Source organism: Danio rerio, chromosome 1 (assembly GCF_049306965.1).
Source record: "Danio rerio strain Tuebingen ecotype United States chromosome 1, GRCz12tu, whole genome shotgun sequence".
Taxonomy (NCBI): domain Eukaryota; kingdom Metazoa; phylum Chordata; class Actinopteri; order Cypriniformes; family Danionidae; genus Danio; species Danio rerio.
This window is the reverse complement of record NC_133176.1, coordinates 24,843,862-24,867,500: the sequence shown is the minus strand read 5'-3', so window position 1 is coordinate 24,867,500 and position 23,639 is coordinate 24,843,862. Positions and strand designations below refer to the sequence as shown.

The 23,639-nt window shown below is 34.8% G+C and overlaps 3 protein-coding genes across 5 annotated transcripts in view; 2 read left to right on the top strand and 1 right to left on the bottom strand.

The window, feature by feature from the left end:
• The window catches only part of ugdh (UDP-glucose 6-dehydrogenase), a 10,675-nt gene extending 1,752 nt beyond the window's left edge, over window positions 1-8,923 (top strand). The window contains 10 exon segments of the mRNA NM_001110402.1: window positions 1-8; window positions 88-288; window positions 1,497-1,694; window positions 2,155-2,302; window positions 2,462-2,556; window positions 3,497-3,627; window positions 5,245-5,384; window positions 5,533-5,624; window positions 7,978-8,088; window positions 8,198-8,923. The exon segment at window positions 1-8 is cut by the window's left edge and continues 94 nt beyond it. Of these exon segments, the coding sequence (NP_001103872.1) occupies window positions 1-8; window positions 88-288; window positions 1,497-1,694; window positions 2,155-2,302; window positions 2,462-2,556; window positions 3,497-3,627; window positions 5,245-5,384; window positions 5,533-5,624; window positions 7,978-8,088; window positions 8,198-8,299 (1,226 nt within the window). The 3' untranslated portion in view covers window positions 8,300-8,923.
• A 74-nt stretch (window positions 8,924-8,997) lies between these two features.
• lias (lipoic acid synthetase) lies at window positions 8,998-17,755 on the bottom strand. Its single transcript, NM_001110401.1, is given in 11 exon segments — window positions 8,998-9,397; window positions 11,374-11,485; window positions 11,814-11,884; window positions 11,988-12,133; window positions 12,517-12,645; window positions 12,726-12,783; window positions 14,498-14,654; window positions 14,794-14,874; window positions 15,527-15,620; window positions 17,141-17,328; window positions 17,627-17,755. Coding segments are annotated over 11 exon segments (1,194 nt in total). The 5' UTR covers window positions 17,717-17,755; the 3' UTR covers window positions 8,998-9,329.
• Window positions 17,756-18,005: 250 nt separating this feature from the next.
• On the top strand, window positions 18,006-22,749 carry rpl9 (ribosomal protein L9). Of its 3 annotated transcripts, XM_005170907.6 has the most exons (8): window positions 18,006-18,033; window positions 18,449-18,495; window positions 18,580-18,695; window positions 20,688-20,783; window positions 20,874-21,006; window positions 21,117-21,197; window positions 22,039-22,156; window positions 22,588-22,747. In XM_005170907.6, the coding sequence occupies exons 2-7, from the start codon at window positions 18,450-18,452 to the stop codon at window positions 22,143-22,145; spliced, it is 579 nt and encodes a 192-aa protein (XP_005170964.1). In that variant the 5' UTR covers window positions 18,006-18,033; window position 18,449; the 3' UTR covers window positions 22,146-22,156; window positions 22,588-22,747.
• The last annotated feature ends 890 nt before the right edge of the window (window positions 22,750-23,639 follow it).

Genomic DNA, 23,639 nt, shown 5'->3' with positions numbered 1-23,639 from the left:
TTATTTCAGTGAGTGCAGCAAAGGATCTTATTGTGGCTGTGCGTGTAGGTCTGTGCACTGACCCTCATTTACTTCTCTTTTGCTCAGGTAAACACCCCAACTAAGACGTACGGTATGGGCAAAGGGCGCGCTGCTGATCTGAAGTTTATTGAGGCATGTGCCCGGCGGATTGTAGAGGTGTCAGACGGGTATAAAATCGTTACAGAGAAGAGCACAGTGCCAGTTCGTGCAGCTGAGAGCATACGCAGGATATTTGATGCAAACACCAAACCCAGCCTTAATCTACAGGTGTGTTTGTGTGAGCTGTTCAATATTTTAGCCCCTTTGATTTTTTGCTTTATTTTTTGTCTAAATTCTTTTTACTGGATTCAATTTTTACTGGACTTTTTCAATGATTACTTGAAAAGCATGTCCAATATATTCAAGTTAGGTTCAATTTAAAACAACTTGTTATCACTAGATCAATAACAAAATAATTTAGTGAAATCTTGATCAGTTTTTAATATCATTTTTCTGTATCATCAACTGTATTGATGGTAAAATCAAAATCTGAAACAGTTTTGAATTATTTTGAAAAGTACATTTTATTTACAGTAGTATTAAGTTGATATTTCTGTGTTTTTACCATATAATATCCAAAATTTTTGAAGTGGCAGACTCTGAAAACATCTCAAGCCTCATGAATGTTTCAATATGTGTGTAGTAAATAAAACTATGATATTCATTCATTCGACAAAACATGTCGAATGTTATAGGTTTAATATTAATCAAGTCTTTCTGTGCAGATAATAGCTCACATCATGATTTGATTTGGTGTACTGAAATGCTTTTGATTTATTAATTGAAATGCCAATGACTTTGCAACTACTGATTCTGCATTGTGGAAATTATAGGAGAAAGCTTATCAGCTGATCAGCTATTTTACATCAAATATGTTGGTTCAGTTGTATATAAATGTGTAACATAAAGTATAGAAAGTTTTTAGTGCAATTATTGACTGAAGTCCTGTACAATAAACTGCTAAAAAGTAAAGCAAAGGTGTTTTTTTGTAAAATGTTTTGCTTTGAGACTTTATTCACCAAAGAATTCTGAAAAACACAAAAAATTTCACAAATATACTCCGCAACGCAAGTGTTTGCAACATTGATGAAATATGGAAAATGCTTATTATTGAGCTTTAAAAGAGCATATAAGAATGATTTCTGAAGGATCGTGCAACATTCACCCTGAAAAATAAGATGCTGTGAGAGTCCTAAATAAAGTAAATGATTTGTTTCTACAGCAGATTTTTTACATAACCAAATGTGTTGTTAAATATGCTTCTGCATCAGCTTGCCATTTACACACAGCTCTCATCTACTTTAAATATAATTAGGCTGTTGTTTTGTTAGGGTTTTTAACAAAGTTAGCTATTTTCCCCCTGGATTTGTAGATTCCCCCCCAAGCTAATTTTGTTCCTCTGTGCAAATAATTTGACCTTTTCTCTTGGAATACAGGTTCTCTCTAACCCAGAGTTCCTTGCAGAGGGTACGGCAGTAAAGGACCTTAAAGAGCCAGACCGCGTCTTGATTGGTGGAGATGAGACTCCGGAGGGTCAAAGGGCTATCAGTGCTCTCTGTGCAGTTTATGAGCACTGGGTCCCTAAAACACGCATCATCACCACCAACACCTGGTCCTCTGAACTTTCTAAACTGGTATGTAGAAGTAAGATGTCTAATCAATAATAATAATTGATTAAAGGGACAGAAATAAAAATTCTGTCAGCATTTAGCTATTCTCTACTTCTTTCAAACTGGTCCAAACTTTCTGTCCCAAACTTCTGTTGAACACAAATGCTCAAGAATACTCAAGGATGTTTTTTTTGTTTTTTTTTAGTTATTGTTAAAAAAAGTGTAATTGGTGTATATTTTGGTGTATTTTTTGTAAACTGCACACAAAACAAGAATACTCAAGGATGTTGGAAAAAGCAGTCATTGATTTCCATAGTATTTTTTGTTTATACTATAGATGTCAATTGCTGCTTCTTTTTTCAGTTTAGACCTAACTGAGTGTGACTAAATGGTTTAATATTTGTGTGAACTATCCCTTTAAAATATATGTAAAAGTGATTCATTAATTTGTTTTTGATGTATAAAAAGCATGTATGTGTTTTAGGCAGCAAATGCGTTCCTGGCTCAGCGCATCAGCAGTATAAACTCCATCTCTGCGCTGTGTGAATCCACTGGTGCTGATGTGGAGGAGGTGGCCAGAGCCATTGGCATGGACCAGCGAATTGGCAGCAAGTTCCTCAAAGCCAGCGTCGGTCAGTGTGCTAGTTTTTACCCTAACTTTATCATAGTTCTTTTTTTTAATTGGTGTTTTGTTGCTTCGTTAATCTGCCCTGATATGATAGAATGAGGTTCAAATTAAGAAGTGAGACTTTTGCTTCAGTTTTCTAAATCCACATCCATGCCTGTATTAGGATTTGGAGGAAGTTGTTTTCAGAAGGATGTGCTGAATTTGGTTTACCTCTGTGAAGCACTGAATCTACCAGAGGTTGCTTCATACTGGCAGCAGGTAAATCTTGGCTTTGAATATCTAATATTTAAGTCTTGTGTCATTTCAAATTCATTAATGCTAAAGGATAAGGATAGACAGCTGTTGTTATTATATTATATTATATTATATTATACTGTAGTATAGAACATAATAATGCATATTATACATATTGTAATGTATTCTATAGAAAATTCATGTTGTTAATTTAAGATATGGGTGTTTAATTTACATTATAGCACAACTAGAATTAATAAAATTACAATGTTTATTTCAAAATATCACTGTTTTACTGTTAACATTTTCTTCAGATTGATCATGGCCTAAAATAAAAACAAGTGGCAAAATTAGACAAATTTTATTATAATTTTTTTTTTGTTTAGATCTCAAGAACCACTAGACTAAAAAATATGTTTTTTCAATAGCATTACAAAAATCATATCAACATATGTTTATCAAATATGATGCATTTATTTAGTCAGTAAGCATTGCAGGCCTACTGCATTGCATTGTGTTTTGCCCATAAATTAAATAGCTTACATCATAAAAACAATCTTACTAAATACACACTGTTGGGGGATTAAAGAAACAAATGATATATAATGCATTTTATGTAAGTGGTCTGACAAACTATTGTGAAAATATAATTGAAAAAATAACCAAGTGCACCAAATAGTTTTTTGTCCATTTTGATACTCTTAAATAAAACCAGATGTATGAAATAATATAACAAGATCAAAGGTCAGATTAAAATGATAAGTCATAATAATGATGTGACTCTGTAATGTTTGATCTAATAAACACAGCAATAGTGAACTAATGAGACTTATTTCAAAATAAATCAAGTGACTTTTTCTGACTTGTATTTCAGTGTGTAAATTTCAATAGTATAGATTTATATGTTATATGTTGTATGGAAACACAGTAAAATCAAATAATTAGTTTGCTTTTGTATGTGCAGGTGATTGACATGAATGAATATCAGAGAAAGAGATTCGCCTGTCGGATCATTGACTGCCTGTTTAACACGGTTACAGGGAAGAAAATCGCCTTGTTGGGTTTCTCCTTCAAGAAAGACACGGGTGACACCAGGTAAATGCAGCAGAGGCACTTTGAGCCAGTCATTTTTCATTTACAACTACTTTATCACTAATTCATTTATGCTTTGTCAAAAACCTGTGACCTACAAAACAGATTATGAGATGCCAAAGCATGAGTTAATCATTAACTTTGATTGTGTAATGAAAGTTACACACATTTTCTCTGTTTAAACTATAGCCTGTTAAAAAGCTTGAAACACAACACAAAGCATGCGCAAACACACTGTAACCTTTACCTAGAGTCAGTGAGAATATGTCATGTCTCCTGTGTGTGCATGTTTTCAGAAGTGAACCATGGCAGACTTTTAACCTCCATCCAAGCAATCATGACAGATTACATTTTTTGAGCAATTGATAAAACTCGAATGACAGAGGAAATGACATGACATTAATCGCTTCAATAGTGAAGATGTTTTGTATTAGTGTATTTATAAATAAAAATATAAATTTTTTTTTTTAAAACAAGATTTCCTTTACTACTTATATTATTTATTCATTTATTCATTTTCTTTTCAGCTTAGTCCCTTTTTTATTATAATTATAATTATATTATTAACATTAAATTATGTATGAAAATAAAACCTCTATAAACCAAGAGCATGATTTAAGAATGATCCAGGATGTTTTGTAAAAAGGAAATTTCACAAATTTAGTGTAAATATTAAAAAAATAGAATAAAAAAGTAAGAATAAAAAAGTGAGTAGCTGAAGTATTCACTTGGGTTTTCCTAAAAAGCTATCACGCATTTAGGATGAAAACAACATGAAATTGTTAGCTATTTAAAATACGGAAAATTATTTTATGATGCTTTTAATTCCTCAGGATTACCTGATTTGTTTTGCAGTTGAACAATATAAACTTGATAGCTTTATTTAACTGAAAATAAATGAATAAATAAAAAAGGACCAACTTTATACAGTTGAAGTCAGAATTATTAGCCCCTCTGAGTTATTAGCCCCCCTGTTTATTTTTTCCCAATTTCTGTTTAACAGAGAGAAGATTTTTTTCAACACATTTCTAAACATAATAGTTTTAATAACTCATCTCTAATAACTGATTTATTTTCTCTTTGCCATGATGGCAGTAAATAATATTTGACTAGATATTTTTCAAGACACTACTATACAGCTTAAAAGGACATTTAAAGGCTTAACTACTGTAGGTTAATTAGGTTAACTAGGCAGGATATGGTAATTAGACAATTTATTGTACAACGATGGTTTGTTCTTTAGACAATCCAAAAATATATATAGCTTAAAGGGGGTTATAATTTTGACCTTAAAATGTTTTAAAAAAAATTAATAACTGCTTTTATTCTAGCCAAAATAAAACAAATAAGACTTTCTCCAGAAGAAAAAATATTATCAGACATACTGTGAAAATTTCCTTTCTCTGTTAAACATCATTTGGGAAATATTAAACAAATTCATAGGGGGGCTAATAATTATGACTGTACTTTAACTTTATTTATATTTTTTATATTTGGTGGAATCTTTACCAAAAGTAAACTACAGTGTAACTTGTGTTACATTGTGTCTATTTATGACAAACTAGATCATGGCATCATAATTGGTCCGTAAATGAGTTCTATTTCAATTCTGTGTTTCAGAGAGTCGTCCAGTATTTACATTTCAAAGTATTTGATGGACGAAGGAGCCAAGCTGCATATTTATGACCCTAAAGTACTGAAGGAGCAGATAATCCAGGACCTGTCTCAACCCGGCATCTCCGGAGACAATCCAGAAAGAGGTGTGTGTGTGAAGCAGATAAAACTGTGCCTTAGGTCTCGTTCGTTGTGCTTTGTCATGCTGAATTTCACACAGAAATAAACCTCATGTCTGGGAATGCAGGAGAAAGTTGATTGTGTGTAATGTTGGATGACTCTTTCTTTCTGCAGTGTCTGATCTTGTAACAGTGACGGTTGACCCCTATGAGGCCTGTGAAAGTGCACATGCTCTGGTCATCTGTACAGAGTGGGATATGTTTAAGGTAAATGACAAACACACAAACATGATTCAAAAGGCCTGTTATATGATATTGTTCTGTGCTATTAAATGCTTTAAATCAAAAACAGGTTGTATTAAAAAGTATCAAAAGTTGATAAATGAATATAGGGAAATTGAATGCCCTTAAAAAGTATTAAAAAGTCTTAAGTGCTATTTTGCAAGGCATTAAATTTGATATTATTTTTGATTATGCAATGTATGGTTGTATGCTAAAGTTAGCCTGAATTAAATCTGCGAATATCAGGATGCTGTGTAGTTTATGTGTAGTCAATAAAAACTCACTAGATTTGACATCATGCGGCTTTGTTTACTGCAATAACCAAGGCAACACCATTATTTCTGCAGTTCTATAGGCGCCAGACTGCTGAATCAGCTGATATATGTTTTAGTTTTGGATTAATTTCTCATATTAAATTTAGTAAACATACTGTGAGTTAAAATCTCGCCAGTGTTAACGGTTGAAAAGTGGTTATAAGGTTTTAAAAGGTATGGAAGGAGTCTTAAAAAAGGTCTTAAAAAGTATTGAATTTTACTCTCTGATTCCTTTATATACTCTGAAAAAGTCCTATTGGATAGTTCTATCATTAGCCATATTATTAGTAAATATCAGATTTACATATTTTGTATTTTGTGCTCAATTGTAAAAAATTATTTTAGTAGGCAGTATTTTAAAACAATAATGTCTACAGTATTTGTATGCATCTCCATATTCAGACACACATTTCTATATATAGAAATATTGTATAGAAATAAATATTGTTTAAATGGTAATTTTTACAATAAATAGTTCACCCAAAAATACAAATTGTCGTCCTTTATTCACCCTTCACTCGTCACAAACCTTTCTTCTGTTGAACACAAATGAAGTTATTTTGAAAGTTGTTGGAAACCTGTAGCCATTGACATCCATGGGATTTGCTTTTTCATATGGAAGTCAATGGCTACAGTTTCTTCAGCTTTCTTTAAAATATCTTTTGTTTTCAACAGAAAAAAGACGCTCAAAAAGGCTTAGAATCACTTGAGGGTGAGTGAATAGGGAGTACATTTTCATTTTTGAGTGAACTATCCCTTTAACTTAAACGCATGTGTAATAATAATTACTTGTATAAATGTGATGATAGATATATTTATATATGTTAAAAATGTGTAAAACTCTAAACATTGTTCAAATCAATTTTGAATAAATAGTAAAAGAGAAATGATAATTAACACTTTAAGGTGCACTACTTGAATTTTTTTGTCTTGGATTTTTCTGACACAACTCTGATAAATATTATGATAACCTACGATAATAACCTACGGATAAAAGATTAACCAGGTGGTTACGATGACTGTTTAAGGTTTAAATACACTGTGGGTCATTTTTACAGCCAAACGGTGCATATTTATAACAAACCAATGCAAGTCTGATGATGCTCTTACCGAGTGTGGAATCATGGGAGTTGTGGTTTTCATTACATCCTATGGGACTCCTGCAGAAATCGTGTTTATGGATGAGCTAAAGCACAGGTGTCAAACTCAGTTCCAAAAGGGCCGCCTCTCTGCACAGTTTAGTTCCAACCCTAATTAAACACACCTGATCAAACTAATTGAGTCCTTCAGGCTTGTTTGAAACCTACAGGTAAGTGTGTTGGAGCAGGGTTGGAACTAAACTGTGCAGGGCTTTGGCCCTCCAGGAATTGAGTTTGACACCCCTGAGCTAAAGTATTCAAAACTAATGATCATGCTAGAATGAAGCGGAGTAAAGCTATCGAAGCAAAAACGAGACCACCGATCACAATTTTATTAAGCTACATCGACCTGCTCCAGTTGTGATCGTGCGGGTTAGAAGTAATGTTGTTTTATCATACTGGGTGCATTTTAGGGTTTTGTTATTATGCTTTTCTGTACACGCAACATATTAAAGTATCTTCAGTGGAATGTTTTCCATAAACCAAACAAGTGATCAAGGGTGTATGATGCTACTAGCATGATGACATGGGAGGACACAGTCTGTCGCTAGTTAAAATTGCTAATTTCCAGATTTGAACATTCTATGAAACATTTGGGGCAATGAGCACAAGTCTGCAAAATATATAACACAGGTTTAGTAGTTTTTAATGGACAAAACTTTTCATATTTTGCATTTAAATGTTAATAACAAACTATAAATATTTATTTATATTTTAAGAATTTACTTAGAAATTTAAGAATGTGTAATATTAATAATGTTTTAATATTACTTGGTACTACAAGGTACATCAATTCCACAATATGTGCAAAAAGGAATACTATTGCACACATTGTTTGCTAATGGTTAAGTACCGGGTGTGTATTAAATTTATATATATTTTTAGGACCTGGATTATGAGAAAATATATCACAAGATGTTGAAACCAGCGTTCATTTTTGATGGACGACGAGTCCTGGATCATCTGCATACCCAACTACAAAACGTTGGCTTTCAGGTCAGTGCTTATTTGGGAACTTCACATATTGAGAGTTTTTGCACCCGCCTGACTTGTCTTTTTATCCACTTTAAAAGTTCACGTTTACATTGTTGTGTGTCCTGCATAGATCGAGACCATCGGTAAGAAGGTGACGACACGAATCCCCTTCACAACCTCTGGAGGAGTACCACGAATCACTGAACCACCAGTAAAGAAATCCAAAGCCTGAGGCACAGCTCATCGTCCAAACACCACACACGCAGGCACTTTACACTAATCAAAGTCTTTCTCTGAGAAAACCAAAGTAATGTGTGACCATTGCTGGAAATCAACAGACTCTTCTGTTTGTAAAAGTGCATGTGCTCTGTGTTTGTGTGTGTGTTGAACAGTGTTTTTTAATCAGAGTTTTATCTTTTATGACCGTTAGCAAAAACTTTATCGTTGATGATTCTTATAATATCTTGAATGTTCTCATGTCTGTACCATTTCAGATAAACTGTGCACAAAACTGGTGTTAATGCATTTCAACATCCCACTACTGTTCAGTAGTGTATTAATGTTTACAGCTGTCAGTGTTTTGGTTTTTAATACCAAAATCATATTAGGAATGACAACGTTTAGGACCAAGTGGGACATTAAAAACTCTATCAAACATTTGGGTTCAATTTGGGACGTGATACCTCTAGCAAATATCTGTTCATTTCACCCAGTTATTAATATTCTGATATATATATGTATTGTATGTTATTATAGTTGTAGGTTTTATAAAATCATCTCTTACTGTACAGGTTTATATTGATCATGTACAATGATTGCAAAAATCGGATTTTTTATAAAATAAAAATGTATCAATGAAAAGAAGCGCTGTCTGTCATTCTGCTCATTTCACAAGGTATCACTGAAAGAAGACATACAATTAACACATACTTTGACAAGAATTCATTTAATATATTCTGAGATTCATTTCTAAAACAACCAACCCAACATCTTTATTTAAACACTTTTACAGAATGCAACTGTAGCAGTTTATTTTGTAATAAGTATACTTGAAGGCATTTTGTAGCCCTGGATTTTGAATCCTGTAACCATTTCCTCACTTCTAGGATTAAAGTATGTATGTTGTGTTCCGCACAAGAAAACATCATGAGGTTGAGCAAATGATGACAACTTTCATTTTTGTGTGGAGCATCAGTGTTATATTGTTTAATATTTAAGCAGAGAGAGAGAGTACTGTAGAGCACAGGAGATGTGGAGCAGGTTTACTCTGCTGTTGCTGTGGTTTCTTCAGTCTTCCTCTTTTCCAGCAGATTCTTCAAAAAGAACTCGCCTAAAATATAGATTAAACAACATGTCAGCACATCTCACACTTGACTATGAAATCAGTTTTACTAGACTTTTTAAATTGAGATTTTACACATGATCTGGAAGCAGAATATATAAGCTTACTACTGCTACATGGTTCGTAAGGACAAAAATATTTTGAGATAAATTAAGTTCTTGGCAACAATAAGAAATGTACAAAATATATTAAGTCAAAGGTCTCAAACTGGATTCCTGGAGAGCCGCAGGGCTACACAGTTTTGCTCCAACCCTATTCAAACAGCTGATCCAACTAATCAAGGTGTTCAAGACTACTAGAGACTATTCAGCAAGAGTTGCAGGTGGTTGGAAATAAACTGTGCAGAGCTGCTGCACTCCAGGAATTGAGTTTGAGACCACTGTATTAAAGGAATATGCTCTTTGCTTAATATTCAAATCATTTTGGCTTAACATTTGTAACAACTTTGATCATGATGTACTGTGGTCATACAAATCCGACAATGTTTACTATACAGAGGTAGATGATAGAGCTGAATTCAGATTCAAAATGAATCCAAAGCAACATACAGTAAATAATTTATTCTTGAATCAAGATGTGAATGTGACAATGAGGAAACTATTGCGGATGAATGCAGATGTCAACATTGGCCATCAAACTTGTCCTGGTGGTAAATTAATGCTCCGTGTCTTCTGTTTGGACCAGAAAAAGAGAGCTAAAAAAGTCATACTTGTGCAAAAGAAAAAGAATGTATCACAGAACAAGACATTTACCACAGATGCCAAGTGCTCAGTTCTTGTTCAACAAGGCTTGATATTTGAACTGAAATTTGATATATGATTTAATAATTGGTCTTGGCTGTTGGTCTTAAACACGACTGCCCTTTCAACTTTAGATCAGTCTGATATGGCCTGAAAAACCCTGGTGTATACATCTCATGTGGAGTATTAGGTGATACTTTTGTGTGGTGATGCTGATTGATATTCACTGTCATAATATGGACATGCATGAGATTTTTTGAATCTCAAATTTTAGCCAATGAAGAGATCACAGCACTGAAACAAGACCAGAGTCAGCAAATATAATGTAATCTAAAAGATTTGATTTAAGGACTCAAATTTAGACTTTTGAGGTGACGCGATGGCTCAGTTGTTAGCACAGTTACCTCACATTCATTGGGATTTCATGTCTGTATTTTGTATGTGGTGTATAAGTGTGAGAATGTATGGATGTTTCCCAGTAATGGGTTGCGACTGGAAAGGCATCCATATTCTGGGATAGTTGGTGGTTAATTCCGCTGTGGCGACCTCTGATAAATGAAGGACTAAGCCACAGGTGTCAAACTCTACACAGTTTAGCTCTACACAGTTAAGTTTTTAACCATAATTAAACACACCAGATCAAACTAATTAAGTCCTTCAGTCTAGTTTAAAACCTACAAATAAAGCTGCGGTCACACTGGTTTTTTTCTCCCCATAGACTTCCATTCGTACGCATGTGAATGCGTCAGACTGGAAAAGTTTCGCAGGTTGCTGCGGTGCAAATTTCAAGCTTGGCAAGACCAATCGAGGATCAATACATGACCTCTCTGGACAGAAATTTAAAACATGGAGGAATCGCTCGCTTATATGTCTAATAATGTTGTTTAATCCTGCCCCTTTTTGCAGCGCCGCATGACAGAATTTTGCATTATCAAACTCTAGTGTGACCGCAGCTTAAGTGTTTTGAAGCAGGGTTACAACTAAACTATGCAGAGCTGCGGCCCTCAGTGGTGTCAAACCAGGAGTATGAAGAAATGAATGAGTTTAGATTTTTATTGTTTGGACCTTAACAAGATATTTGTACCAGCCAAGCAACCATCACCAAGAGGAATGGAAAGTTATATAGATATATATAGTAGTATAATAGATAGTATTATTTATACTACTATATATATTTATATTACAATATAGAGCTCTATGAATTGAAACATTCTCTTAGATTACCTGCTTTATAAGACGAGCGCACAAGTGGTCCACTGGCAGTGTAGATGAAGCCCATCTCCTGGCCAACCTTCTCCCAAAACGCAAACTTTTCAGGGGTGACATATTCTTCCACCTTCGGTCAGACACACACACTTAGACTGATGTGTTCATGAATAGTCAGTGACACTCAACAGAAGAAACTGAAATGATGTTTGAGATGGGAAATTAGGAATACTGTTACTTTTAAATCTGGTCCCTATTGTGGCTTATTTTGTCTGAAGCATCTGCGTATATCACCATTATGTACAGTTTTTAAGCTTGCCCATCATAATCTTAAATTCAAATGATTGAGTTTAAAGGGATTTTTCACTAAAAACTGAAAAAAAAAAAAAACAGAGTTTGAAACCCCTGATTTAGACCATACTATAAAGACTACTGGAGTAATAGAGTTGTTAAAGTACCTTAAGATGGCGTTTGGTTGGTTGCATGTACTGCCCCAGGGTTAGACAATCCACACCAGAGTCCCTCAATTCTGGAACAAAATTCAGAACTCATAAATGCTAATGTGGTATTTTATTCACCTCCTGGTGTGTATATAAAAAACTATCATCATTTCTAACTCTGCTATCATTTACCTGTTAAAGTGGCTTGTATTTGTGCATCTGTTTCTCCGAGCCCCAGCATGATAGAAGTTTTTGTGAGCACACTGGATTTCACCTTTTTAGCATGTCGTAAAACACTCAGTGATTGGTCAAAGTTTGCCCGGGGGTCACGTACATGCCTTAAGGTCAAAGATCAAAGGGGGGAAAATGAGTTCTGCAATAAAATTTCCAAGCTTTTAACTGCAGTGAAAACCGCTGTTACTAATTTAGGAACATAGATAGATCTACAAAACTTGCGCCATCTGGTGGTGACTGTATGTACTATAAATAAAACGGGTTAAAAACCATAATCAAATAATGAAAAAAAAACATATTTAAAAAAATTAAATAATAATAAAACAAGTGCATTCAACTGCAACAGAAATAAAAATTCTCAATTAAAGATCTCGAAATTACACAGTCCATCAAAAAAGTCTGCCATTACAGAGTTTGAGAGCAATGTGCGTGTAGAGAAGATTCAGAGTCTGTAAATTTGCACAATGTAAGAGTAAACTGCACCAACCTCTGTAATTCTCTGACCGTCTCTACATTGTGAGCATAAACATCAAGGCCAGACAAAGCAATTTTCTCCACCGCTGCCAGATCGCCACGGAAATCAGGAGTCAAACACTCTACCAAGATTTTAGAGTTCCTAAGAAAAAAAACAGATCATGTTTATTAAGAAAATGTGAATGGCTTTATTTTACGAACGATTAAGACTCAATTTCCAACCTTTCTTTAATGTTGGAGACAGTCTTTGCAAAGTGTTCAGCGCCACCATCAGGAATGTCTGTTCAGAAGCATAAAAATATAGACAAGATTTTGTGCTACTGTGTCATCCATAAGCTAGCAAACTGCTAAATCTTCACAAATAAAGACAATGTGATGTGCTACCAATAGACAAGTGTCAGCCATATACTAGCATACTGCTAATACTTCACAAATATAGACAATGTTTTGTGCTACTATCCATATGCTAGCAAACTATTACATTTTCACAAGTATAAATAAGGTTTAGGGGTCCATATGCTAAATCTAAATCTGCTAAATCTTCTTAAATATAGACAATGTTTTGTGCTACTATGTGTCATCCATAAGCTAGCATACATCTAAATCTTCACAAATACAATGTTTTGTGTTATTATCCATATGCTAACAAACTACTAAATCTTCCCAAATGAAGTCAATGTTTTGTGCTACTATCTGTCAAGCGTCAACCATATACTAGCATACTGCTAAAACTTCACATAGACAGTGCTTTGTGCTACTATCCATATGCTAGCATTCTATTATACCTTCATTAATAGAAACAATGTTTTGTGCTACTATTTGTCATCCATTAGAAAACTACCATAGATGTATACATTAGATGTCGCCTACCCTGTTGTTGTCAATTAGAAGGAATGCATCAACAGAGCCACCATTTTAGTACAGGGTAGCGCTCCTTTGAAATTAATGCGGGACTAAGGTGCAGTTGAGGACTTTGGCCATCCAGAGACAAAGATGTACACATATATCTATGACCGGGAGTTTTCCCGGTGGTCAGTATGCAAATATTTTTTTACATTTCGAAAATTATCATTTTACATCACTTTTCATTAATGGATGAGTGGATGGATGAGTCACTTCATTTTAATGGCGCGAGCAATTTGTTTGTAAATAAATCTCCGTTATGAATGACACTTAGCCAAAAATAATACAAGTTTCTGGCACCGCAGCATCTTGTTGTCATATTTATTTTTCATTGTTTGCTAATTTTATTTAGCAAAACTAACATAAGCCTAAAATTTAGTGCGAGTTGGTGCTCCTTTGCCTTGAGGTAAATGCAAAAGTGACTGTATTATCATCAATATTTGTTAAGCACAAAAGTTCATAACACAAAAACTTTAAAAAAACTCTTACCTATGAAATTTTATGCCTTCATGCTTTGTTTTTTTTGTTTGCATGTTACTAAACCTGTACACAGCACTAAAGTATAACATCTACACATTGCCACAACTGTCTTGACTAGTATGGTAGAATGACATTTGTCCTAGGAGCACTGTACAAATGTGGTGGCGCTATTGACATGCTCAGGGTCCGTATGTGATATCTAGTGTATATATCTATGGCAAACTACTTAAATAATCTCTACAATGTTCCTCCTTACAAAGATTACTTGCTGTATTTGCTGATAAATGAATGATTCTCTTCAAACACTTTAATATGCCTTTTGTAAAACACACTTCTTAAGGGGGTCGCACATTAGATGCACCGCTCAGTGACGCGCCACGCAGTGTCATGCATTTTAAAATTCTAAACGCCCAGCCACGACTCATGATACAGTTCATATTTCTGCCACGCCACATAGCGCCATCTGAATAGTTTAATTTTAAATAACATGCGAATGTGCGCGTTTGGTCTGTGATACTTTCAACGGTTATGTGCGCGCCATGTTGCGGCACATCCAGTGTGCGAGTGCGACCTGCTTTAGTGTTTGTCAGTGGAGAGTTACATTTCCTCACCATCTCTGTCCACTGATGTGAGTACTACATAGTCCAGACCCCATGCTGCAATGGCTTTAGCGGTGTTATATGGCTCATCGGGGTCAAGAGGTGGAGGACGTCTCGCTGTCTTAACTGAACAAAACCTACAGCCACGTGTGCATGTGTCCCCCATTAACTATGGAGAGAAAATGAGACAGCAGGAGTTTACAGATCACAGTTCTCCATTAGAGAATCAGCTAAGGTTCTACTGGAAAGAGAGCATTATCATAAGATTTTGTTATTGTACGGGTGTTTTACAGAACCAGCACACTCACCATAATGGTGGCCGTGGCCGTGGCGTACTCTCCTCCACCCCAACATTCACCAATATTTGGACAACGGGCTTCTTCGCAGACCTGGAACCATTAGAATAGTCAAGATTTCATGTACTACTAGGAACAAAAGCGGCTTTTATTTTTCATTAATGGAACTATTTAACCCCCAATTAAACTTTTTTCATCCTTTCCTAATGTTTTATTTTTTGCTGTGCAACATGAAAGAGGTTAATTATACAAGAATGTCCTTATAATAATCCCATAATTATGCACACTAAAAGTGAATGGTAATAATTTTTCTTTGTAAAGATTTTGAGTTAAGAGAGAAATAACATTAATCCTATTTACCACACTGTTAATTAAACAGCTTCCAATCAAACGTAAGCTTCTAGCTTTTCATTGTCAATGCTGAAATCTAAATATTAGCCTTTACTTTGGTAGGAAGTTTAAATAAAGATTTATTTCAAGAATATTAAAAAAAAAATATTCTCTAAACATTCAACAGTGTTTACTGCCACTTTTGTACCACTTCATGCACATTTGCAGAATAAAAGTATTGTTTACGTTTTTTTAAGAATAGCATAATGAAACAAAGTCTCTTTTTTGCACTAATTTTTGATGCTTCAGGCTGCATTTGGATTTTTGCTCATACAGTCAAGAGAACAATGTTTATTGTATTTAAATGAGTAGTTCTGATTAACTTGATTTTAAAACAATGATTCAAGACACTTACTGTGTGGAGGTTTAATTCTCTAAGTGTATTCTTCAATTTGTTGTAGTTTTTCCCTATAGGAATCTCTGTCTTCAGCCATGGTGGTAGCCTTAACCTGGGAACAAACAAACAACTGGTTAAATCATCTGGACTGGGATTTTATATACACACACACAAAGCATATTTCATGCATATTTCAAGAAGTGTCCACATAAATGTTGCAAAATACATTTTGTGATAATAAAAATGTTATTATGTGTAATATAAAACATTATATATGCTGTTATATTGTGATTCAGAGTAAAGATCAGGGAAATGAAAAGGAGATGAATATTACCAGTGTAGATATGCAAAAAGCTGGTCAGCAATTATAGCAAGTGTTTGATTTGCTGTAATAGCCAATAAAGACGTTTCTATTGATTATTGAGAATAGTATGACTCATTTTGGTCATGCCACTTTTTGATCAAACCTGAGAAATATATTTTTTCCCACAATGATGCCTCTTGAACATTATTGTGTTATCTTTAGGGAGAAGTCTGTGTGATTTTTAGTAACAAAATAATAATAATAATAATAATAATAATAATAATAATTGTATCCATACATTTATATATAAAAATAAAGCAACATACTTATTCTGACCTGTATTTATTATACTATATAAAAAGTGTAAGTCATCATGGCATATGTTATTAAATAGAATTATAATTATAAACTTCTCACTGAAAATATGTACAACTTGTTGTTTAAAGAACAGTAGTTAAGTGCAAAAAACCAAAAATAGATAGTTCTAAATATGTTTGACCAGATAATTTCTTGTATGTAAAATATTAATATATATATTGACATTTTAAAAGATGTTTTTAAATCATGTTAAAAATGCATAACAGTATTTTATAATAATTATTCAATTAAACATGATATGAGAGATATTTTACAGGCAATCAATCAATCAATCAATCTATCTATCTATCTATCTATCTATCTATCTATCTATCTATCTATCTATCTATCTATCTATCTATCTATCTATCTATCTATCTATCTATCTATCTATCTATCACAATAAATGGGTACGTCTTAATTTCATGAAATATTTTTTAATAACAGGACAAAGTCTGCTTCCTTTCAGTTACTAAGCTATTAAAGCACATATTTTATTTGTTAAAAATAATAAGTGTTTAAAAGCAAAACTGAGATTAAAATACAAACTTTGATTGAATGATTAAGTTTTAAAGAAAAGAAAAAAATGATATATGAACTACACTGTTTCAATTCACTATAATCTTCTATGTGCAGCTGCTTTGACACAATCTACATTGTAAAAGCGCTATACAAATAAAGATGAATTGAATTGAATAACGTTATATTTATATATACAGTAACTTTTTCCAACAATTTACTGTGCTTTTGCAGCGTTGGTACAGTACTGATGGCCAATAAAATATTTGGATAAAAGCGTCTGCTAAATGACTAAATGTAAATGTAAAATAGTTTGACACTTTGATTTAAAGATTTAGATGATATTACTTCAAACATCTCTGAGTATCAAAACACCAGTAAATCACACTGATAATTTATAAGTAGCTCATCAAAATATAACAAATGAAAAAGATACAGTGGTGTATGTCCACCTTTCTCCTTTTTCTCTCTTTAGGTTGCCTCTGTATTCCTCCCACTTGCTCTTTTCTGACAGCTCTCCAGATATGAAGTCCTGCAGGTTCAGTCCATCCTCCCTCAGGTCTTTCTTCCTGTCATTGTGTGTGGATGGTGATGATGATGATGATGTGCTGGCAGCAGTGCTCAGTCTGTTACAGTACACCTTCGACAACAAGTACTAAATCAGGGCGCTTCAAAATATTAATAATAATACAACTTTCATAACGTGACCTTCCTCTAACGTTACCATGTAAATGAGCACATGCACTATAACACAAGCTCTGCTAATAACGTGAAAACATTCCGCTTAATTTGACTAATGTTATATTTGACAAGTGAGTGTGTTGCAATAACTTCTGTAGTAACGTTACTGGCCTGCGCCGGTAGATAAAGCTGAAATGTTTAGCATTGTGATTTTGTACAGTCAATCGTTAAACTTAAACGAAGCAAAAAATGCTTACATTAGCCGCCTCGGCGCCTTTAGATGGTAAAAACAGATGACTTGAAGAATATCGGCTCGCAGCTCCACAACTTCTACTGATCAACGCCATGACTTTAGATCCAGCTCGAGCCTGTCATTGACAACAATCACTCTGACATCGATTCATCTACACTGCAGTTATGCATAGACCTCGCTAACGTGTGCGTAAAACAAATATCTATATTAATAAATATATGCATAATAAATAAATTGATATTTGTATATTGCGATGTAATACAATTTAAGAAAGTTCACATCAATAACTTTGTTTCTTTCATTATCTGCAATCGCTTGGTCGTGCCTTAAAGATTTGCGGTGACGCAAAACGTACTGGTTACATTTACGTCATGACGTTCTTCCTCCTTCCTTTCCCCCTTAATCGGCGAGGTAAGAACATGGCGAATCCTGTTCTTGTGCATTTGAATCAAGTTCAATCTGCGTTATTATGAAGCCTGTTAGGTTTCCCTGGTACCTCATGAAATAGCTTACACACTTATATATATATTCGTGGATGTATTGATGAGAGAAAACCCGATGGTCTTTGATAATAGACAGCCCGGTCTGTGTTTATCTGTCAGCGGCACTCAAAGGCCGTAGCAATTTCAAGTCATTCATTAAGCACGTTCATGTCAAGCCATACTTTTCTTTATATACTTGAAATTTTCGCGTATAATTAAAATTCAATTCAAGGCTAAAAATTGTGCTATTGAGGCGACTCGAGAAGTTTGTCTTGGCTAACGTAGTAGCACGTAGTATCTGCTCGAATCATTTAAGGGTTTCTAACGTTGCTCTATCGTTTCAGAATGAAGACCATTCTCAGTAACCAGACAGTGGACATCCCTGACAATGGTACGTCAAATATCATACTTAACGTTTGAAACTATTTACACGTTTGTGTCTAAAGCAACATCAATTTCGTTTCTTTGCTTGCAGTCACGGTGTCCCTCAAGGGCCGCACAGTTACCGTGAAGGGACCCCGTGGTGTTCTCCGCCGGGAGTTCAACCACATTAACCTGGAACTCAGTCTGTTGGGCAAGAAACAGAAAAAGGTTTGTAGCTTAGTTTTGATATATGGGCCTGAAACTGCATTGTGTATCATTCTTGCTGGAGTTGTTAAAATGCAACAATGCATTTATTAATGACTTATAAAGCCTTCATGTACGTTAAACATCTGAGCTGGTCCAGTCAAATTCATTCCAAATAAAATGTCTATTGAATTATTATACATAAAATGTCTATCTACTTTGCATAATGCAACTAAACTAAGTACAAAACCTTTTTGAGTGCAATTTGACATTTCTCAGTGTTAATGTCTTTTATATTTTGGATGTTTTGCAAGTTCAATTTCAAGAATATGAAATTAAGTTTAAACATTTCCTCCCACTCTGCCTGCAAGCTTAATAAGGTCGATGTAGTGCTTTTTCCACGAACTTCTGTACCTGGTGCTTTGTTTTACTGCCACTTTAGGTAATCTTCCAAACCAGTTGTAACATTAGCAAAATGTAGTGTTCGTATACACACTGCTGATCACTGATGGTTCTGAGAAAATTGGCACTTCTAATGTTATTGGATTTGTGACAAGAGACTTAAAAGCCACTATAATGAAATGGTCAGCAGCGGCCAATGCTGTATTGTTGGGTGGCATAACTAAATAGTTTTTATCCACTGCAAAAAGTAGACACCTGAAATGGCAGCATTGGGGTCAGTAGAAAAGTTCCAGAGATTTCTCTTGTTTGTAGCTTAGGAGCTAAATGGGATGACTTGGAATGAAAACATTAAGCAGTAGAGAGGGCACAGCTATAGCTATGATCCCACCTCTTTAAGTGCTACTAAATGGCAGTGGAAGTCGAGCCTAGCGAAACCAAGCTGTACTGTATCACTCAGTGGAAAAGTAGCATAATGTGCGTAAAATATTGTACAAATATTGTAGTTGCTTTCCACAGCCGCTTGGCATAGGTTTGCTCTTTCAGTAGTTTGTGCTATAATTAACTCTATGTAAAAGTGGTGTAAAATGTACCAACACTTGTTCAAAATTAGCGAGTAATGCTTTGTGGCTGTTTAGTAGGGTAAATTCACAGCTAGTATTTCTTCCCATACAGATAAACCTCCAGTTAATGGACTTTTCAATTTTGTAGGATTCCTTTTACAACATTTATGTTACAATGTAATTAAAATATAATCAATTAACTAGACTTATGCATTTATTTTTTTCATGTAAAACAAATGAAATGCCATTTACACGCACATGCTGTCAGGATCAGCAGACGACTGCAGAAACTCCATTGAAAATACTGGGGGGAAATCATTTTTTATATTTTAAAGACATGATGTGGTAAAACATCATTTGATGCAGTGCCTCTTGCACGTCCTGAGACCTACTTTTTATCGTATAGCAAATCAGGCAGTGGAGATTGTTGTTTTTTTAAGAAAACAGACTTTGCGCAGATTTTGTCACTGCATACAGTTCACCGAAATCAATTGACCCAGGATGCTGAAAATAAAAAGGCCATTTGCATATACCCTGTCATGCATGTTAGTACTTGTTGTAAATAGAGGCCATCATATTATGCTGTTTCAGACACAAATCTGATCAATTCTGCATTGAAATGTTTGATTTTTGACCTCAGTGGGTTCTAGCTAGTTACACGTCACTGTTGCATATTCACCATGTGTGGTGTGAATAATGTTTTATAACACAGATGAAATGAACAGAAAATGCGTGATGTGTCTTGTGCTTTTGACTATCTTAGAAATAGCCTTTAGTAGGGTTTCCACACTTTGTGCTAGTAAAATACTTTTGAGTTTCACATAAGGTAGCTCCACAGTAATCTCACTGCAGTTGATCTAGCTGCCGTCTGTGAAGTGATTTAATGATGGTGTCTCTGGGGTGTTCAAATGAGTTGACAGGTTGAAATATGACTTAAAGCAGTATCAGATGTGATTTCGAAGAAATAAAAGTCCTAATTTCAGGTTGTTTGGAAGGGAGCATAAGTTTGTTATATCAGCTAATTTTTATTTTTACATTATTTTTTTCATTTCAGCTGCGTGTGGATAAGTGGTGGGGTAACCGAAAGGAGTTGGCCACCGTCCGCACCATCTGCAGTCATGTCCAGAACATGATCAAGGGTGTCACCCTGGTAAGGAGTGTAATGTGTTGGTGCTCTAATTTTTTCCCAATCATATTAAATAAATAAGGACTGCCATAAAATGCATCTTTTGTTTCCCAGGGTTTCAGGTACAAAATGCGATCTGTATATGCCCATTTTCCCATTAATGTGGTCATCCAAGAGTCTGGCTCTCTGGTGGAGATCAGAAACTTCTTGGGAGAGAAGTACATCCGCCGTGTCCGCATGAGGCAAGGTGAGTCTGCATGTTGTCTGAATTAGCCTAATGTTTTAGCATAATTTGTGTAGTCCTGCTCTGTATGAAATTTGACTTCATAAAACCGATGTTTACTTTTTGTTGTGTAGGAGTTGCATGTGCAGTGTCTGCCGCTCAAAAAGACGAGTTGGTTCTGGAGGGTAATGATATTGAGCTGGTGTCAAACTCAGGTGAGCATCTATTTACGATGTGGTCTGTCAATATATGACAAAAACCTGAAATATTCACTGCTTTATGAATTGAAATGGGATGGTGAGAGTAGAATTTCCCTGTTATTCTAGTTCTAAAGGCCTATATAAATTTTTATATATTTTATACATTTATTATGATTTTTTTGACCAGCTTTATCTTTATACGGTCCCAATTCCAAATTCAGTTAGATACTATATTGATTTGTTATACTTAAATGTTACTTAAAATAATAATTTAGCAGACATCTTTGAATATAAATGCTTTCTGGCTGAAACCCTTTCGCTGTTGCTGTGATGAAATGAAAGTGGTTGTGCCAAACAAAGGGTTTCTCCTAGTTATCTTTTTGTTACTGTTTTGTTTAATTCCAATATTAGATCAGATTTTGTGCTTTTTCCTAAATTCCAAAAGTGGCTTATCCAGCATTTTATACATTAAAAAGTAAAGTAAAAACTAGTTTGGATAAACAATCTAAACCATTTTTTTTATTTTAAATGTTTAATAATTACATTTTACATGGCTCTTCTTTTTTACTGGATTGTGCAGATGTGTAACTCTAAACCTAGACTGTTCCCCTTCATACAGTATGAATCCCTTTGTTTTATTTGCTCTTACCTGCAGGTCCTGATGTGGTGTTTAATCTTCTGTGAACGTTTATAGCCTCCTTTTTCCCTCTCCTGACATCCTTAACCCTTGATTACATAACATGAGTGATAGAAAAGACTGTGTTTGTGACTCTTTGTATGCAAGATGTGTGTGAGAGGAAGTGTGGAATTATTGAAGTGTGTGCATGCCTCACCTCCCTAGCATTTCTTGTTTCAGCGGCCCTCATCCAGCAGGCAACCACAGTGAAAAATAAGGATATCAGAAAGTTCCTGGACGGTATTTACGTCTCTGAAAAAGGCACTGTAGTGGAGGCAGAGTCATAGAGAACCGAGAGGTTAGAACGAGACCGCCGTACAGGGTGACAGGAGCCACTGCTGCCCATCGCCTTTCATTCGCCTCTTTCCTGCTTCTCGTCTTTGAAGCTGTCCGTTGTGTTGTCTTCCATGCTCTGTTAAATATGTCCAATCTTTTTTTGATAGTGCCAAATTTCAATTCATGCCATTTTCAGACTGAGTTGTCTGTCTCTTACAAGCCAAGTAGCTTTTTTTACACTAACTTTACAGGATTTTGTGTCCCTCTTTTGCATGTTCACATTCATCCAAGCATGACAACACTTAACAAGGCTTTTGAGTCCACAGCTCTAACCACTGGCTTGGTTTGCATGTTACATGTCTATTTTGTAGCACATGGGAGTTTGTGGGTGCACCGCCTTTCTATTTAAAACAGGTCTGTCTCTAATGAGTTGTCTTTTCTTCTGTCCATCAGCTGCTCTGATCCAGCAGGCCACCACTGTGAGGAAGAAGGACATCCGGAAGTTCCTGGATGGGATTTATGTCAGCGAGAAGGGCACAGTGGTGGAACAGCAAGAGGACTAAATTAGTCTCTGTAAAATCTGTCAATAAAGACCAACTCCATTTTTCAATCATATATGTGTGCAGGAGTTTCATTCATGTTGATACTGTCTAGTTTCATGAAAGTCTTTAGTTAATGAGGGTTAATGTGCATGTAGTAGAATATGAGCTACGTGTATTGGAAAAACTTGATCGCATTCTTTTGTATTCACTGTTTTTTGGTCCAGATGTAAAAGTATGTTTTAGTTTCTTGTATATAAAACAATACACAATCTAATGAATTAACATTTTAGAATGAACGCAGCCTGCCCTCGGCTCAGTAGAATTTACAAAGTAAAGCACAAAAAGAAATGATGAAAGCATGTCGTCATTGAATTGCAAATATCCAAAAAACAAAAATAAGGTTCTGTGTAATCAAAAGAATTCTAAGAGCAGTTTTTAAGGATTTGAAAGCTGTGTGTGGTCTGTCCTGAACATGTAAACGTCCACATGGCAGGTGTTTTGCTTTTTGTGTATTTGGCCCTTTTTCAAATCGTACTAAATGATTCACAGAGCATGAAGATCAGTAGTAGGATTTGCTTTCAAAAAGTTAAAGGTAGTCAGAGGTTAATACTTTTACTTTTTCCTAGAATTGCAATTTATTTACCTCAATTATCTGATTTACATCTTCGCATTTCTGCTTTTAATGCATTGTGTTGCCATCTTAACCAGTGTTGATATATATATAATATCGTGGAGATGATTGCATTCAAATAAATTTTCCATAGTATTAAGTTGCCCAATAATCTTAACAAATAGTTGTATAAAGTCTTACATCTGTGCATGGAACATCCGCATAACCCAAATAAAGGCATCACTGCAGGATATTTAGGAAAGCGCAAAAACTTTTAAAAGTTTTTTTAAAGCGTGTATTTGGTCATCTGCTGCGAAAACATTTGAAGAATTACTACAGGTCCTGAAAAAACA